Source organism: Lathamus discolor, chromosome 12 (assembly GCF_037157495.1).
Source record: "Lathamus discolor isolate bLatDis1 chromosome 12, bLatDis1.hap1, whole genome shotgun sequence".
NCBI classification, from domain to species: domain Eukaryota; kingdom Metazoa; phylum Chordata; class Aves; order Psittaciformes; family Psittacidae; genus Lathamus; species Lathamus discolor.
In genome coordinates, this window is record NC_088895.1 from 5704650 (window position 1) to 5723530 (window position 18881).

General features: G+C 57.3%; 1 protein-coding gene across 1 annotated transcript; it reads right to left on the minus strand.

Annotated features, from left to right (window-relative positions):
• Positions 1–18: 18 nt before the first annotated feature.
• Positions 19–13730, minus strand: SLC25A1 (solute carrier family 25 member 1). Its single transcript, XM_065693097.1, has 9 exons — positions 13611–13730; positions 3533–3640; positions 3291–3390; positions 2930–3068; positions 2435–2519; positions 2179–2283; positions 1861–1976; positions 1455–1528; positions 19–1351 (listed from the first exon to the last, which is right to left on the minus strand). Exons 1-9 carry the CDS (start codon positions 13687–13689, stop codon positions 1237–1239), a joined length of 921 nt encoding a protein of 306 aa, XP_065549169.1. The 5' UTR covers positions 13690–13730; the 3' UTR covers positions 19–1236.
• Between the last annotated feature and the right edge of the window lie 5151 nt (positions 13731–18881).

The following is an 18881-nucleotide window of genomic DNA, read 5'->3' on the forward strand; positions in this document are numbered from 1 at the left end:
CCTGGACACCAACGGGGCTGCTAAAGCCAGACTGATTTTATTCAAATTGCGAATGTAAAACAGAATAACGGTAAAAAAAACCGAACAAACCCAATGCAACCCTCGCTGGCTTCAGAGCAGAAAGCCACAGGTAAACCGTGCCTGGGCTTTCCTTCTCCTCCTTTGCCCTCCTGTGTTAAGGCTGCGCTCATCACTGGCGACAGGAGGGAGAGGGGATGGGCAGAGCACCGGCTCCCGTGCCCACCCCCAGCTCTTTTGGGAGAAGTTTGGCACAAATCCGGCGGGGCCAAGCCCAGCATGGGGCAGAGCAGGGCTCCAGCCCCACGGCCACGGGTGTTAGTGGGTCAGCATGAAGCTCAGAAAGCTACAGGATTACCTATGGAGCTGCAGAGAGGCAGCGGGAGGGCAGATGGGAGGAATGTGGCAGAAAAAGGGGTTTGCACCCCGGCCGAGGGGCCAAGTCTACGGGACGGGGCTGTGCCTCCTTGCCCCGGCTCGCACACGCGTCTCGACTGTAAACGGCAAGTGATGGGGTACCCGGCTCACCCCGGCCCCGCAGCGAGAACTAAAGGCCTGGCTGTATGTGCAACTCCGGGCAGCCCAGCGCTGAGCAGGACCCAGGGCTGGGATGCAGCACCCCGGGGGGGTTGGTGCTGGCAGGGAGGAGGGAGCCTAGGACCACACCAGCAAGGTGCTGCCATCCCATACCGGGGTGTGCAGGGCTGGTGGATCCCCATGGAACTGCTGTGAGACCCACCGCAACGCTCCCAGCTGGTGCGTCAGCCCCAGGAGCCTCCTCCAGCTGCAGTGCTTGCTGCACAGCATGGACATTGTACCCACATGGCTTAGGGGGGCTCTCAGCACCCAAAAAAGAGCTGGCCCACAGGCAGCTCCTGGCTGCTGAGGACCTGGGCCGCCGTCCCAGGGGACACCTTGTCCTGGATAACTGGCACTTGCAAGTGATACGGGACCAGGAGGAAGTGTCACCAGGGGCTCAGGGTGGGCACAACCGGGATGCTGAGGGTCTGGACGCTGAGATGCTGCTCCCTCCCTGCTCCTTTTAGCGCACAACTAATAATTTAACCTGCTCCAGAGCCTGTTACTAAACATAAAGGTGGCCGGGTGTGGGGGGAAGGCGTGTGGGGGGGGCAGACCTGGCCCCAGTGGGCTTGGTCACGGCTCTCCAGCTGCATCCCCACAGGGTGAGGGAGGTGGGGGCCGCCTGGCCCAGCCCCCTCAGTCCGTTTTCCACACCTTGTTGAGAAGCTTGACCACCTCGTCATAGATGATGAAGACGATGGCCACATCGAGGCAGACGCGGCCCAGGCGAGGCACCGTGCCCTTGTAAAACCTGCCAGGGACAGATGGGGATCCGTGGGGCTCGGTGCCCTCGGAACCCCCTGTCCTTGCCCATCCTTCTCCCCAGCTCCCCCCATGCCACCCGCAGTGCTTACGCAAGGGGCCCTTCGTATTTCATGATCTGGTAGGCACAGTCCCAGGTGCTCTTGTACTTGTGCGCTTCCAGCCCCTGCGGATGGGAAAAGAAGGGTCAGAGGCCGGAGCCAGGGAGGCATCTGGGGGGATTTCATATGGGAGGCAGAGCTGGGGGCGAGCCAGGAGGAGCCGACCGCCCTTTGTTGCTGTGGGCCACCAAACCCAGCAGGGTCATCCCCATCTCCTCTGTGCAAACACTTTCCAGCATCCCACAGCCCACCGAGGAGAGGGCAGCATCCCCAGGCATCTCCCAAACATCACCAGCACCGGGTGCCGGCCCTGGGGGCTGCACAAAACAGCTCCCAAACAACAGTGGCCCCATCCCACCACAGGCAGAGAGGTCCCACACCATGCCCGGTGCCGTACCTGCATCCTGGTCTTTACCACGTCCAAGGGGGTGTTGCCAAAGACACTTGCGGCTCCGGCGAGGGCTCCAAACACCCCCGTGACGAAGGGATTGATGACCTTGTTGGGATCATCCCCTGGGAAGGAGGAAAGGTTGAGGGCAGAGTGGTGGTGTGGGGATGAAGCACAGCATCCCCAAGGGAGCCCAAGGAAGGCTCCAGGTCTGGCTGAGCCATGAGAAGTGGAGGGTGCGCTGATGGAAAGCCCAAGCCTAGCTCCCGAGGATGGGCTGGAGAAGGCAGCAACCTGGGGTGGGCTGTGGGGACAGGGACACCGCACCTTTGTACCAGTTCTTGAGGGAGGTCATGACAAAGAAGCGGATGGCCTGGTTTGAGCCTTGCTTGAGGACGGTTGCGGTTAAGCCTTGGTAGGTCCCCTTCAGTCCTGCAGCAAGAGGGCGTTGGAGGAGAGCGCCAACCCCACCAGCAGAGAAAAACCTCCCCAGGCTGCTGGTCCCAGCCTGAGCCACCTCCTGCCCCGTCCCTGCAGTGCGGCAGCACCCCGGGGGTCAGGGTGCCTCTCCCTGGGGACTCACCCTGTTCCCGAACAATCTCCCGCACACCATGGAAGAAGCCACGGTATTTGGGCTTGGGGGAGCACTGGTCATGGATAAACTTCACCTGCGGGGAGACAACGCACTCGTCATGGCCAAGGCATGGGGAGATGTAATGGCCCCAAAGGGCGAACGGCCACCTGTCCAGGGATGGTCCCAAAATCAGAGCTGACCCTCGTGGCCAAGCAATGCAAGGTGAGACCACGGGGGAAGCCTGTGCAAGCAACAGCGTGGGTTTTACAGTACTAAACTGGGTGATGCGATGGGCTCCTGGGTGGGGGGCGGGAACGGGTCCGTGGCTGCTGGACCCGACCTCTCTGTGGGGCTTTCCAGCATCAGCTCCTCCCCTACAAACCCAGCCTGGGCAAACCCACGTGGCCCTCACGTCCCTGAAAGCATCCCTGGCTCTCATCCCCTCCCGACCCTGCCCGGGGTGGGGTGCTGGGCAGGGGGACACTGGTGGCTGCTCCCACCCACCTTTATGGTCTCCATGGGGCAAACAACGGCCACGGCCTCGGCCACGCCGGCGCCCAGCCCGCAGATGAGGCCCCGGGTGCTGTCCAGCCGCCCCTGCTCGTCTCTCATCTGGTTACTGAGGAACTCGAACATCCCGAACCTGCAAAAGAGCCGCTGTGCAACCCCAGGGCACCCAGCCAGGGGCCTGCACCCCCTGTTCTGCATCTGTCCCCAGGAGCAGCCGTGCACCCTGCGAGGGGACCCTTCCCACCCAGGAAAGCATCGTTCGGCAAAGCGACACTGGGGATGCCGAGGGCAAACCCACCCCTTGTTTGCTGCTGCCCGGGGTCCCCAGCTCACCCCGTGTCATGGGGACACCTACCTGACAGCAGCCTTGGGGATGGAGCCGTACACCAGCGAGCTGAGCCCCCGGTACAGCCCCCGGATGCCATGGTCACGGACAGTCTGCTTCACACAGTCCCCTGCAGCAGAGCACAGTGCCACCACCATCACCGCTATGCCAAGGCCACTGCACCAGCCCCACTGCTCACCCCAGAAACCCCGCTGACCCCCCGGCTCCAGCCAGGCTCCCCGGGAGCCCATCCGGCAGGCTGGCACGCTCACCGATGCCCTTGTAGCGGGGAGGGTTTGCCTTCTCATCCAGCTGCAGCTGCGTCTTCACATACTCGGTAGGGAATGTGATGCAGATCTCGATCCCTCCGGCCAGGCCACCTGAGAGGGAGAGGAGGGGATGCTCAGGCTGGGAGCAGCACCATGTCAGAGCAGCACCAGGCCAGTCCAGCACTGCGCAGTGCTGCCAGCTCCACGATGGCTGAGCCAGAGACCCCTTACCTGCCAGGTGTGGGCTGGCACGCGGTGTCCCCGTCCTCACCAGCCCCCTGGGGCCCTCACAGGGCAGCAGGGCCCTGTGCCAGCCTGGCACCCTGCACGGGCGCCCTGGGCAAGAGCTGGCGAGAGGATCGGCCAAAGGGGTGGGAAAACCGGGCAAAACGCCGCACCCACGGCTGCTGGTTCAGCACCGCTTCTCCACAGAGGCACCTCTCCCCCCAGAGCCCTGCACGCTGCCGGCGAGCTGCCCGCACAGGGATCTGTAAACCCAGCGGAGCCGAGCAGCGCTCCCCAGGAGCCCGTTTGCAGACCCGGCCCGGACGCACCATTAGCATCACGCCGGGCTCACGCAGCGGCAGCTGCTGCGCGCTGATTACGCGGCCGAAGCCCTTCCTGCCCTGGCGCAGGGCTGCGGCCGGCGCTGCCGGCTCGCGGTGCTCGGGCTGCCCTGGCACGCTGAAGGCCCGGGCTCAGCCCCGGCCGGCCCACGACCCGCAGCAGCGCGCTTCCTTCCATCAAAGCGCAGCCGGGTCCTGCCGAGCAGCGGGAGCTCTTTGTGCCGCCGCGAGCAGGAAGCTTGGGGCCGGCGGCGGTTCCCCTGCTCGGCAGCCCGGTGAAAGCCTGGTGCGGCAGAGCCCAGCACAGCTCTGCTTATCAGCACCCTCCAAAGTGCCCTGCGAGGGGATGCTGATAGCGCCCATGGGATGGGGAGCCGAGACACGGCTCTCCCCCGTGACAACAGAAGGCAGGCCCTGCTCCTTAGGCTACGGCAGTTTCTCATATGGTCTTACTCCTTCTGCATGGCCTCCAAATTGACCAGAGACACCCTTAATCCAGGGTGCTGCCCCCAGCTCCCTCCCACAAGGTGCCACTGGTGAAGCTGCTCACAGTGTGGGGACACCCTGGTGTGCAGGCTGGCATTCCCCATGGCACCGTGTCCTTCTGGAGGGAAAGGAAAGCAGCCTCAAAGAACTCCCTCCAGCAGCTGGGCAGGACCCATCTTCAAATAGCCTTATCCTGGGTTACTTTGCCGCAGGCACCAGAAGCATGGGGCTGGGCTCAGGCTTGTCTCATCCTCCCTGAGGCAGCCAAGAAGCCGTGCCAGCACCGAGCACAGCTGGGATGACAGGAAAGCCCAGCCCCACGCTCAGAGAGCATCCCCTTCCTCCCGCAGGCACCGCGGGGATGGGGACACCATGGCACCGAGTGCTGGTCCCCACACCCAGAGCAGGACCAGCCAGCCCAGCCTGGCAGCATCCCGGCACCGTGGGGCGCTGGGGATGGGGCGCGGGGCCAGCCGGGCTCTGCCGCAGCAGACAAAGGCTCCTTGTTTCCCCCTGTGTTCCCAGGAGGGGCTGGAGCTGCTCAGCCTGAGCCAGCAGCAATGGGCAACCACTGCCGGCCGTAACACCTCCGCAGCACCCCCGGGGCACCAGGGGAGGACAGCCACCACCCCAAGGGTCCCCAGAGCACTCCTGCTGTCCCCTCAACCCTCTCCTGTCCTTGGCACGTCCATCAGAGATGGCAGATACTGGGGCCGGGGGCTGCCCAAGCACTTCTGCAAAGCCAAAGAGCTCCTGTGGGACCAGAGAGGTCCCTGCAGAGCCGTGTGATGAGGAGCAGCATCCTCCAGCTGGGTGCAGCAGTCCCCGATAAGCTGAGCACCAGCTGGCACCTCTCAGCACCGCTAACGCAGCATAGTGCCACCAGGCCTCGCTGCCACCACAGCCACACAAACACCCTGAGTGCTGCCAAAGCCACTTCCCTTCCTCCACGCTGCACACCTCCAGTGCTGGGCATTTTAAGACATGTAAATGTTCCCTGTCGGTCCCCCAGCGCATCCAGGAGCCAGACAGCACCAGTCCAGGGGGACCCAGCACAGCAACTACCCCAAACAGCACAGGGAGGGATGCTGCACCTCCTGCAACCTGCCCACAGCCTCAGCAAGCACCGGGATTAAGGGCTTTGGTCTGCGCAGGGGAGGCAGAGGCTCTGCCCAGCATCCTGCAGGCAAAGCCGCATCCACAGGAGCCTGTGAAGTGCCCAGCAAAGGATGCTGATCCTGGGAACTGGCAGCCTCCGGTGCACTGGGGCTGGGCAAGCCAAGGAAGGAGGAACAGGGCACTCGTGCTGGCTGCCACAGTGAACCAGGGAGCTGATGGGAGAGGTGTCTCCATCCCAGAGCCACGGCTGGACGCTGGCACCACGACTGCCTCCATCACTGTGTGCTGGGGACAGGAGAGGGGAGGGCGCCGTGCCCGCAGGCTGCGCTGGTACTGCACAGCCAGGACAGGCTCGGCAGCCCTGCAGCGAGCTACAGGGCAGGAGAACAGGTCTGCTCAGGGGAGAGGAGGATCTTCTCCCTCGTCTTGCTCGGGGACATGTGCTCCCTGCGCTGTCTCCCTGTCTCCTGTTTGCCTACAGAGAGACAAGGTGGCACAAAATGCCCACCCTACAGCCCCTTCCCTCCCGAAAGTGAGGCACATCAGAGCTCCTGCTCTGCTGCCAAACATCCTCTCCCCACCCCACTTTATTCCAGTGGAAACCTTCTTCTATGCAAACAAACCACCCCATCGCCCATGAGCAGCAGCTTTTTCCAGCCCCGCTCCCTCGCCAGGGCTGCCGAGGGTTTTCCAACCTGTTTACCCGGACTTTAACCAGCAGCTTCGGCTCTTGCAACACCATGAAGTCAACAGAACAGCCGCAGCAAGCACGCGGGAGGGGAAAGAGCAAGTGGGGCAGCCCAGATGCTGAGCCAAGGCTCTGGGCTATTAGCTGGATGCGGTGGAGCCAGAGGAGAGAGAGGATGTCCTTCAGGGAAGGTCGCTTTGCACAGCCCCAGAGAAGGTGCTTCTGCGGGGGGGGGACCCTGCTCCCAGCACTGGGAATGGCTCCCTGCCTGCAATGAGCTGCCAGCAATCCTGACCCCATAGGCACAGCGGGGAAGGGGGAGAAGGGAAAAGTACCCGTTTGTCAGCCACAGAGCAAGGTTTCCCCAGACGCAGCTGGGCTCTCCTTTGCAGAGGGGCCAGCAGAGTTACCTGAGGATGCAGCTGCAGGCATTGGACACTGCTGGGGGGAGCCGGCAGGAAGAAGAGGGGTTTTGGGGGCAGCAGACGGGTGCTACCCCTGCGATGCTCGTGCAGCACAGCAGCACCAGCACACACAGGTTCAGCTCAAACCCCATCAGCAAGCAGCTTCTGGGACACCACCGATCACCCCCTGCCCAGTTCATCCCAGGGACCACAGGTCTGGCACCCAGCGCAGGGTGGGTGCCAAGGGCAGCAGGACACAGCTGCGACGGGGAAGATGAGCAGAGCCCCAGGGGCTGACACAAGCCAAGGCTGTGCAGTCAGGGCTGGCACTGCCACCCCCCAAAATCCTCTACCTGAAGGTAAGTGCCCCAGAGAGCACACACTGCCCCGACTGGGAGCCACAGAGGGGCAGGAGCTGGCACTGTGCCTCTGCCACTCCTGCAAGCCACTGTGCCTGCAAAAGCATCCTGCTCCTGCGGACAGAGCAGCAGGTCTCTGTGCAGCTCTGATGAGAAGTGAGCACCCGGAGAGCAATTTCAGCCTCTCCATTTTAAGGGTAATTTCACATGCAGATGTACACAAGCATCTGATTCCCAAACAAAAAGCCCCTTTTAACTTCAGGTTTGGCAGGATGCTTTCAGGCTAGAAGAAATTATTCCTCAGCGCCTGGAAGCAGAGCAGCAGAGCTCTCACAGGACCATGCCTGAAGCTTGCCCTTCCTGCAGCCGCACGGCTCAGGGCAGTGGGAAGGCACAAACAGGATTCCAGCCCCTCTCTAGGGCAGCAGCAAGAGCTGACCCTCGTGTTTGTTCTTACTGAGAGGGCACCCAGCCCACACGCAGAGGGTGAAGGTGTACAGGGTGAGCTGAGCAGGCGAGAAGCATGACACGGACCACATGCTGCAGGCACAGCCCGCAACCCTGCCTGCCTCCTGAACGCCATTCCTAGGCAATGGAACCAAGGACCTGGTGCCCTTCCCCTTCGGCCAAGAGGCCTTTCAGAGCTCAGTAAATGAAACATGAAAGGACTCAAAGAGCAGGGTGCTACAGACCAGGGAGGCAGCAGTGCCCTCCTCCAGCTCACGACCATTCTCTGCCGCCCATACACTGCCCCACCGGCAGCACAGCCCTTGCTGCCTGCAACAGAGGGATCGCCCCCCTCTTGGCAGCCACCCATGGTGCTCTTGAGCCGTCCATGACACAGCAAAGCCAGCGGTGGAGAAATCCTGCCCTGCCTGCAGTGGTGAAACGGGTTGAGCGGGCTCCACCCTCCCCACATCACCCCATCACCTTCTTTCACTACCTTGTGAAATGGGCTCAGGCGCAGGCGGGCTGGGGACAGCGCTCTCAGAGAGCTGGCTTTGAACAGCCTCCCACGGGCACCTCCTCCTGCCACACGCAGCCCCTCAGCACCCATCTGCAGCCCCATCCTTGGGGAAAAACCACCATGGGGGTTGTCAGGCACTGTACAGATCCCATCCATCACTGAGCTTGGGCAGGGCTGCTTCCCCCAGCCCAGACTGCCACAGTACCTGTGTTTCGGTTAGAAGGGAAAAAACCACGTCCTGTAGCAGGTCAGCCCATCTCAGAAGGCATCCATCCCCTGCGCTGGGGCCCTGGATGGTCTCCTGTCCGACAGGGACAAGGCCGGTGGGTGGGAGGCACGGGTGTTCAGCATGTCCATCGGTAAATACATGGCTGCTTTCGTCATGGGACTGCTGCAGCCAGGCTGGAGAGAGCCTGATCCCCTCACCAGGGATACTGAGGATGACAAACATGAAATGTGCCTCTCTGTACCCTGTGCCATCGGGTGGGTAAACAGCCCCATGCAAACAGCGCTGCAGATAATGCTGTGGATGGGATGGAGTAATTTGTCCCTAATCTTACCGGAACCATCCTGTTTCAACAGGTTGTCCTTTCACAACCTGCTCATTCACCACCCCTTTGCATCTACTTCTCAACAGGCCAATATGGCAATAAATCATTATTATAAACTTTGTGGCTGCGAGTGCAATGGCAGAAGCCATTTCCCTTTGCTCACAGTCACAGCATCATCAGCATCATCTGCCTTTGGTGCTGACTTCACCTTTGGGGACTGCCAAGTCCCCTGTCCCAGGTCAGCTCACCTTCCCCCTGCTGCCCTGTGCACCCAAGGCCCTGGCAATGCCCCTGTGGGCTTGCTCCTGGCCAACCCACCAGAGAACTTCAGACACCTACTGCTTAAGTGTCCAAAACTCTTTCTAAAGGCAGGCAAAAGGAGCCAATGTCAGAGGCCAGGGCTGCTGGACACATCCCCCAGCGCAGCTCCATAGCTGGATGAAGGAGCCACTGCGGGAATGAAGCCTTCCCTGGGGACAGGCTCTGGTCCTGCAGGCACCAGCACAGGGGAAAGGCTGCAGCACCAGGCAATGGAGCACAGGGACAGAGAAAAGATGGCAAAAAAATCAGCCCCTGCTGTCAGGAGGTGACCCGAGACCTCACGGCAGGAGCACAGGGTCACCACTGCCCAGGCAGGAGCACAAAGCTGCATTGGCATGCACCGTGCAAGGCCGTCAGAGCTGAGAGATGCTGCAACATCCCTGGGCTGTCAGCTCACAGTGCTCATTGCCTCCAGAAGATGGATGGCTCCTTCCGATCGTCTACGTCAAGCCAGGGAAAATGGTCGCCTGCAGAATGTCAAGCACAGCACCAGGCATGTGGAAATCTCAGAAGCACGTTTCAAGGCCCGGGGTTAAGCCCAGCTCACACAGAATCCATTCAGACTGAACGAGCTGAGCTGGCTGAGGACCGCAGTGTGGTTCCCCCGTCCTGGGGCTGGCAGCCTCCTCCCAGCAGAAGCCCTGGGGCTGCTCTAGGTTTCTGTGGTCCACGAGGGCTCCGAGGCAGGCAAGGACGCACTCAGGGCCTGCGTGCTCCTTCTGCCCCGCTCCCCAGGCACATGCCAGCCGGAGGAGACAAACCACGGCCAGGCGTGATGCGCCACGGGCCAGCAGACCGGGCAAGATGGGCTCCCTCCATGCTCAGCAATCCTCCCCACTGCCGCATCCAGCTCAGCGCCCGGCTCCCCCGCTCAGCATCGAGGGGAAGCGTCCCCTGCTCTGCTGTGAGCTGCAGTCTCAAAGCCAGGCAGAGATCCAGACCACAGCCGCCCTCCCAGGAGGCCAATGCCTCTGGAAGCCCGGGTGGACTCGGGACTTTTGGGAACGGTGTCCTGCTCTGCAAGGAGCAAGCCTCAGCTTTCACATCCTGCCCCTGACTCTCTCCTCTGTAGGTACAGTGTTTCCTAAGAAAGGTCGTGTCAGGAGATTAACAAAGGAGACTGAAGCTGTGATTACTGCTTTGTTCCTCCTGTGATCCTGGGCTCCCTGCTTTGGGTGCTTCATGCCCTACCCTGCAGCCCCTTCTCCTTCTCTCTGCACAGACCCGCTCCCCTCTGCCTGCTCCTCCTGGGGCCCTGGTGCACGTCACTGCTAACCCCAGCAGCACTCAGCGTTTGTAGCAAACACGAGAGCAGCAGCGAGCTCTTTCCAAACCAAGCATCACGTAGGGCAGCATCCAGGCACCCTGAGGAGGCAGGAACAGCAGCTGTGCACCAGCCCCCAGGGCAGAGGTACCATGCAAAGAGCAAGGCAGCTGGGAAGTGCTCCGTGGGAGGGAGCAGACCCCAGGCTTCAAAGCTGGCTAAAACCAGAGCAAGGCTGTCCTTAACTCCGGCCAGGGCAGGCAAAGCCGCTGACCCTACGGGAGCTGCGAGCCCTGCTGAGGAGGAGCGCTGGGGTGAGGAGGTTTGCCTGCAAAAGGACAAGGACGGCTTGGGCCGGGCTCTAAATGGCCACCGCAGGCTGGCTGGAGCTGACCTAACGGCACCGTGGTGCCCAAACCCCAGCAAGGAGCCCCTGGGAAACATAGGGGTGACCCCGCACCAGCTCCTGTCTCACCACTCGCTGCTTCACTTCGAGCCCGCAGCAGTGCGGCCCGTGCCGGGAGCTGGGCAGTGCAGGAGCAGCACCAAGTCCTGAGGGAAGCTGATGGAAGGGACAGGAGCCCGGCGGGATGGTTTGGAAACCCCAGCACAGCAACTGGGAGCTGCTGGGACACGGCTGGGTGCCCAGCTCTGCCTGCAAACAGGCCATGGCCCAGCAGAGGAGACAGGAGCGGGGCCTCAAACCAGCTCACGAGTTCACAATTACCCCAGCTTTACAACAGGTAACTGAGCCCGCCCGCGAGACAGACACACGGAAGATCCGTTTCAGTATAAGCCCTGCACGTTTACCGCTCTTTTAACCCACTTTAACTAAGCCACATTATACCAACCCGTAGTGCTCTACAGCCACATCACTTCTGACCCAGTCCCTCAAACCAGCTTTGTACCACCAGTTCAGAGCGTGGGGGCTCCCCCCCTTGCAAAGGGGGTTTAGGGGTTGAACAGCAGCGGAACCCGCTCCCACTCCGCTCTGCCCTCTGTAACCCTGAAGACCGAGCCCCGGGAGTGACACGCACCCAACGGCCAGGACAGCCAGGATGCCCCCGTGTGCTGTGGTCGCAGCGAGGTGAGGAGCTGCCCTGGCACACAGCGGCTGCTTGGACAAACGAGAACCATTAGCAAATTAATGTTTAACCTGGCCTTCACTGTCGCAACAAGGGAAGGAGAAGAGCGCTTGGCAGCCAGAGCTCCGCTTGCGTCTCTTCAGACAAGAGCCAGCGCAGGTCTGGGCAGCACGAGGGAGCTGCGCGCCCCTGGCAGAGATCTCAGTCACGCACAGGGTCTGGGAGCAGACACGCATCCAGGGTGGATGACGGCAGCTCATTTAACCCCACCGGGACGAGGCTGATGAAGCACAGCGCAGCAGGAATGGCTCCTCTCTGAACAGCTCCAGCCCTACAAGGAAGATGAGCTTCGGAGCACACAGCCCTGTTGTGCAGACAGGGGTTAGATGAAAAGCCTCAAGAGCATCAAAGGTGTTAACTCCTTAAAAGTTATCAGTCCCTAAAACACCTTAACGTCATCAGAGATGACCATAAACTGCACTGCATCCCCCCAGAAGGGGCTGGAGGGCTGAGCAGGCGGAATGCAGGGAGTTAACAGCAGCTTTCTCCCATTTATGTGCTTCTCTAATACAATTAGATGCCACAGAGGCTTGGCTGGACTTCTGCCCATTAACCAATTACTCTGATTTGCTTCGTGTGAGGAGAAGACTAGCATCTCAATGGGGTCCTTCTTCCACCTCTGCAGCCTCACATGGGTGCAGAAGGGCTCCTCCAAGTGGGGGCATGTGCAGCTTTGCGTTGTTGCCCAGACTGACACCCAGCAGAGGCCACAAGCACCATGTCCATTCCTTTGCACCAGAAGAGCTTCCAGGCACGTTCATGGCAGCTTTTCTGGCAGGGGAGAGCAGGGCAGGCCTGCTGCAGCCACTTTCTGAGGGTGCCCATCAGCCGTGCACTGATGATCCCTGGTTACGGACCTGCGTAAGGGCTACAGAAGTGTCCTGGTACACTGGCCCAGACAGTGACAACCTGATGCACCACACATGGGCAATGAGGTGGGAAACACTGAGAAGGCTGGATGAGCAGAAAACACCCTGTCTATCCCATCCTAAGCTTAGATTAAATCCCATTTAAAAGACCTCTGAGTAAAAGGGGCTAAGAAGAGGCCTGAACTAGCAAACCACTGTGATGGGGTGGCAGCACAAGTCTGAGACCCCTGAGGAGCACAGAGCTCTGAAGCAGCCAGGCCTCATCGATGGGTTCATGTGAATGTTCGGCCGTGGCTGCAGCCTTCTCATGTCCTTCTGGCCGGGCAGCCCTGGTGACAGCACAGACCCTTCTAGGCCACTGACGTGACCCCAGGAAGCCTCATGACCCTCCCCATGCTCCAGAGCTCGCATCCATTTCCTACAGCGATGCTGTCTCCAGCAGTAACCTGGATCTGCATAAGGAGAAGCCAACCACCGAGGCAGGGCTGGCGCAGCAAAGGGCTCAGCTCTCCTGCCCAGCGGGATGGGCAGAGCCTCGCTCCCCGCAGGTCCCGCTACAGGAGGCTGTAGCTCTGCCCTTGGAGCAGAGCAGAGTTGGACAAACAAAGGCACAGTCGTAGGAGGGAGAATTGGCTGGAAAACACAAAAGCTCCAAACATGCCAATCGTGCGGAGGCTGCGAGGGCTCGTTTGAAAGAGAAGACACTAATTTGCACTCTGGGAATTGTCCTTGGAGTGGCAGAAGAAACCAGGGAGCTAATGAAGGGCTACAAAGGAGTTTAACAAGCCTTCCACTGTCTTGGACTCCATTCAGCCCAGAGCTCAAACCAGCCACAAGCAGAAGGAAGCACATTAACTCTGCAGTTACTGCTGTACTTAGAGCCTATTCAGATCCCATGAAAACGGTCAGAACAGGATGGCAAAGCACGCCCTGATCCACGGGAACTGATGCTGAGGCACAAAGGAGGGACCAAGAAGCCGTAAAAGGAGCCGTATCACAGCAGCGTGCAAGACACGGCCGGAGCAGGCACAACCTGAGCGCTGCCGCTTCAGCCCTCTCCCTTCACATCCCCGGGGGCTGCGCCGGGAGCTCCCTGCCGCTTCCTCCTCCATCAGCCCAACTCTCCTGCTAACGCGCCCGCTGCCCCGCCAGGCACGGCGGCTGCGAGCACGGCGGCACCTCCCCGCCCGGCCACAGGTTGCAGGCGCAGCCCCACAGCACCGCCGCGACCCCCGCCCAAACCGGGGCTGCTGCCGCGGGACGGGGCACGGGCTCGCCCGGCGGGACCGGCACCTGCGGGTGCGGGCAGCCGCCGGGATGCCGGTGCCGGGCGCTCACTCACCTGCCAGGATGGCCTTGCCGGGGTGCGTGAGCTTGGCCTTGCCGGCGGGGGCGGCGGCGGGGGCGGCGGCAGCGGGCATGGCCACGGCTCCTGCGCTGCCCGCGGCGGCGGCGGCGGCGGCCGGGGCCCTATTTCAGGGCCGCGCCCGCGAGGGGCGGCCCCGGCGGCGTCACATCCTCGCGGGGCGGGGCCGCGCCCGGCGGGGCTCCGCGGGAGCGAGCGCGGGGAGCCGCGGGCCCTGTGCGGGGCTGGCGCCGAGCCCCGCCGCAGGCAGCGCCCCCGGGCAGCCCCCGCGGAGCTCAAGCGCCCCGACCCTGCCCGCCCGCGGGGTGCGCGCAGCGGCACGGGCGCTGCTGCCCTGCCCGGCGCTGCAATCGTTTTGCTTTGGCCAGGGAGGAGGAGGAAGCTCCCGGAGCAGCAGTCACTGGTGAACGCCTCGCACCGCAGCCCGAACAGAAACCAACACATGCTCGGATGAGGGCAGATCACAGCACTGCTTCGGCCTTTGGCTGCAGCTGGAGGAAGACAGCACTGCACTAGACCGTGCCTGAAAGCTATGTGCAGGAGTGGTGCGGAGTGAAACCGACACTTCAGTTTTCCATGGGGCGTGTCACAGAAATCGGGAAATGCTGGCGCTGGACTCCAGAGCTTTGCTATCCCCTGCACCCGGAGCAGCCGCCCTGTTCCGAAGAGGGAACATTTTGTGTTAAGAAGCCTCCCCCGGCCGTGTGCAGTGCCTGCTCCTGTTGAGACTTGCTGTCTGTGTGCCCTGTGACAGGGGATTTGCTATCCAAGACTCAGCAATCAGGCAGCTGGGTTCCAGGTGCCAGCCTCATCTGGAAGCTAACTGCAGTGATACAGCCGTGGCTTCAAGGCCTGCCTGCAGAAAGGGCGTTTGGGAAGCTAAAGCACCTGTATCCTGCCAGGATTAAAAGCAAAGTAACACATACGTGCATTGCAGAACTCATCTGCAGATGAGACCAGAGCTGTAGCTGGTTTCAGAAGAGTTAAAACAGAGACAAGTTTATTGAAGTGGTCTTTTGTCAAATCTCAGGCCAGCCATCTCAGCACAGGGAAATAAGGGGGAGGGGGGAAGAGCACATGAAGGGTACACAGAAGGAACAAGCATTCATAGTCCCAGTCCCAGTCCCAGAAGTGTCAGGTGTTCAGGTTAGCAGCATTGGAATGGCAAAAATAAGACAAATCCTCTCAAAAAAGGCAAACAAATGCATTTGTATTTCTGACCAATCTCTGCAACTCCTCACTACCTTTTCCATCAAATTATAATAACATTCCTGTGTGCTCACAGAAACCATACCCACTGCTGCCATGAGGCCATGATTACCTTCACAGCAAACACAGGCTCTTAGAGATTCCCAAATCATCAAGTCAGCAAGGCCTGTGCACAATCTCATCCTGTCCAAGTAAATACACCACCACCTGCTTAATTCTCATCAGTCTCAATGGGATTCACAGCAGCGCTTACTTTGCTGAGCAGGGAAAGGATTATTCATATTTAACCACATGCAGATTGCAATCCATCTCAGCTTGACCTCCAAGAAGCTGCTAACCCTACTTGTCAGCAGAAAGCCTGGAGGAGAAGAGCACTGAAGGAAGATACGCAACCCTAAAATACTGGAGGCTGCAGCAGGTGAGTTTTAAATCCTCTTACATAAAGGTAAAGACTTGACCAGACTTGCATATCTCCTAGGAAATGGCTAGTTAAAGCATAAAAGAGCAGCCACTCTCACAGCGGGATATCAGTTCTCTACCTTACTGCTCTCACTTCAGGAATTTTCATGGGAACAACCCTCTCACCCACTTCCTTTGCTAGCGGTTGGTGCTTGTTTCTGCTGCCATAGAAAGCTACAATTGTGAAGTACATGGTCAGGTGCTATTGCAGCCTGTGCACCTCATGGCCTCCTTCCATTGGAATTAAAGAGAGCTACTGAAGAGAGAAAGAATCAAAAAAGTTGCTTTCAACACAAGCACTGTTTGCAGACAGCTTTCTGGATCCTAGGAAGCAGTGACCACACTTCAGTTCCAACTTACCTCTCTTGCCCCTATTAGTTTAACTTTTAATTGGTACAGCTTGATGCACCCAGTAGCTTTCAGAGCCCATGAGTGATCAGTATGGGGCAGGTAACTCTCTACTACATGCCCTTGAATCACAGAATCTCATAATTTCACTGAATAATCAGCTATGTTATCTGAATTGTTACAACTCATCAAGTAATACAAACCTTCCCACGTGTTACTAATCCCTTCCACTTGGGGTCTTATGGTAAAATAAGAAAACTGATTTCTCCTCAGGTTCCCTGACAAGACCAAGCGATTCTTTTATGCGTAACAGATACTGCACATAACGAGCTTCAAGGAGAAGTAATCGTACTGAAGAGTTGAGTCAACATTTCCCCAGCTTTCCCCAGCAGCAGGAGTTACTGTGACTGTTAAGATGATGGTATTCCAAAACAACTAGCACCATTCCCACTTCAGCAGAGCACACACACAAAAAGAGCTCCTGTTGATACTCAAGATTATTCAGTGGGATTACCAAAACTGAGCTTCTCCAGAGCCTGACAGACAACAGATGTCCCCAATACATTACCATCTGAGTGGGCCTGACTCATCTCAGGAGACAAAATCCACATACAGCAACAGCATTGACAGGTTATCATTCCAAATCATGTCATGCACCCCTCACAGCAGGATATATTGCCAGAAGAAACTACTCCAGCTGACAAACCCTGTTAGGTGTCCACCCTAGATGAGACCACTTCCCCACCCTCTGACTGGAAAAAAAGAATATCTTCCAGAAGTAAAGCAGTTCAAAAACTTACCAAACCTACCATTTACCAAACACACTCCTTGCTTCCCAGCTGGATAATCAGCACTTTGGGAGTCTGTGCTCTACATAACATTTGAGACCTCTTCGCTGTGGAAAACAACACACCAGATGACTTTGTAATTCCTCCCTTTCATACCCACTAGGGGGAAAAGGAGAAATACATCTTTTTAAACAAAGAGATCTTAAAATCTTGATTAAAACTACAGCAGGCAAAAAAAAAAAAATCATCTCCTTGTGTCATGAAACCACACAGGAAAACGCATGACTACAACTCAGAATTCCTAAATTCTAACACATAAAAGCAACGCAGGACTTCACTGTCTGTATTTCAAACTCACACTGTCTTTAGCTTAACAGCTGACATTATTGTCTCTTGTAGTTTGGAAGAAAAGAGGTGGGGTTTGCTACCTTCCTGAATGATCTCAAAGGCTCCAGACTGAAAGACCTCGACTGAATCACATACCTCTGCTAGCAACTCTGCAGCATTTTGTTAATAAAACCATGACTCAGGATCTGCCAGTATCTTTGGAAAGATGCCCAGAGAAAACACGTAGTATTGAATACCAAGATATCTACACTAGCAACAGACTTGTTGAAGGCTGAATGCTTGCTGAAGGAAGAGATGCAGCAGAATAAAAAGACCCCAGATCCATTAAGCTGGACTGGTGCACCTGCAGGTTGCTATAGCAAGTGTTAATTCACTTGGCAAACCACAGCCTAATTACTACTGACACAGAGCACTCTGGTGTTGTTAAGCATTTTCCAGCCTTGTGCTCCATAACATTTTATCACAAATTCAAGATGCCCCAGTTTTACTTTGTGGGAATAAATGAGATGGAAGCAATCCTGGAATACTCTGTAAAGCAAGAAACCAGTAAACTTGGAACCAAGTGACAAATCAAGCACAACAGGGAGGACCTAGAAAGATTGAGAGGTTCTACATATGAGGAATAAACCCTGCCACAAGGTAGTATGCACACTTCATAAACTGCTTGATATGTGAACCTGGTACGTGCAGTGTTATTTAAGATTTGCAAGATTTCTAGCCTGTTTTTTTCAGTACAAATTGAATCCACTCTCATGCTGGTTTAATCACACCACGAGGCTCTCAGTGGCCAAGTTCTAGCCTGCCAATTGAAACGTCACACACCGAAGAATAAACATTAGCTATGCAGCAGTTGAACAGTCAGCTTTACCCAAGTATATCACATGTACCCAAGTGCAAAAGTTACCCACTTATCTAGGTGGGATATCAGATGACAAAGTTGGACTTGTTTGTCAGTGTTAAAGTTCAAAACCCAGATCTTTTCTGCTTCTGAGTTGCTGGTTTTGCCCAGGGAAAGAAGCTGTTCCTTGTTTCATGCAGCCTTATTAAGGGAACCACGTCATGCTGGAAGTGCTAGCGCCCAGCATTGCAGTTGCTAAAAAAAGAAGCTACTGAATCAAAATTAAGTTTTGGACCTCAGAGTTACTTCTGTCTTTCCTGTATCTTTTCATAATTTGTACAAACTTAAACCGGCTCCATCTGCCTACGGTTTTTAAGGAGCAAAATGACTTAGGAACATCTTCCTCTGCTACGTTACCATTTAATTGAAGAGCCCTAAAAAACAGGGGAAGGGAAATAGAAGTCTTGTAAAAACATGGTGTAGCCAGCAAGAAACAGAACTTACCCCAGCGATGCATTCCTCCCGAGTTTAACTCCTCCCAAGGTTATGTGTGGCTCATCTGGCCCAACAGCAGACAGCAGCAGCTTTGTCAGACATTCTTCCTCCCCTTTCACTTGTGTTTGTACCAAAAGAAACCAGTAACCTTTACAGATGCAAGGAAGCAAAGGATAGTGTAAGGAGCTCAAGTGCTAGCACAGAGTGAGCAGCTGAATACAGGTCAGAATTGTATGCCAAGAGGAGCACATGTCCTTGCAGTCATTTCTGGAGAGATCAGTTTCCACCTAGCTCATAAGCATTAAAGTGGCTGCAGAGCAATGTTTGCTAGTTGCTTGTCTCCTCCAGACAAGGGAAAATTCCCCTAAAGTCTGACAAATTGCAAGAGCTATTCTAGAAGGAAGTCCATACTCTGCTTCATACAGGCAAAGCATAAGTGGGTAAAAGCTGTGTTCATATGAGTTACTATCTGACAGTCTTGTAAGCCTAGAGCATGCATGAACAAATCATTCTACGCGATAGCCCTAGCACCATCTCACTGAAGCAGGGGGAATTAGTGAGCTTAAATATTTTCTGCAAAATAATGCTATGAAAGTTTTCAAAACCTTGGATGGAAGCAACAAACTGCATTAAATCCTCCACTTACCCCACCAGAAGAGCGGTTATTTCCCGCTTAGAATGACTTAACTATTAAAGAAACAGTAAAGTACTCTGGTATGCAAGTTTGTTCCACATTTCAGGTACAGCTGCACTGCACCAGGA

What these genes read in the sequence shown, in the direction of transcription:
- SLC25A1 (XM_065693097.1), bottom strand. Translation starts at nt 13,689, where the DNA reads ATGCCCGCTGCCGCCGCCCCCGCCGCCGCCCCCGCCGGCAAGGCCAAG. An exon ending in ATCCCCAAGGCTGCTGTCAG is followed by an intron (nt 3,069 to 3,290) that starts GTAGGTGTCCCC and finishes GCTCTTTTGCAG; the next exon opens with GTTCGGGATGTTCGAGTTCC. An exon ending in GCCCCATGGAGACCATAAAG is followed by an intron (nt 2,520 to 2,929) that starts GTGGGTGGGAGC and finishes GTCTCCCCGCAG; the next exon opens with GTGAAGTTTATCCATGACCA.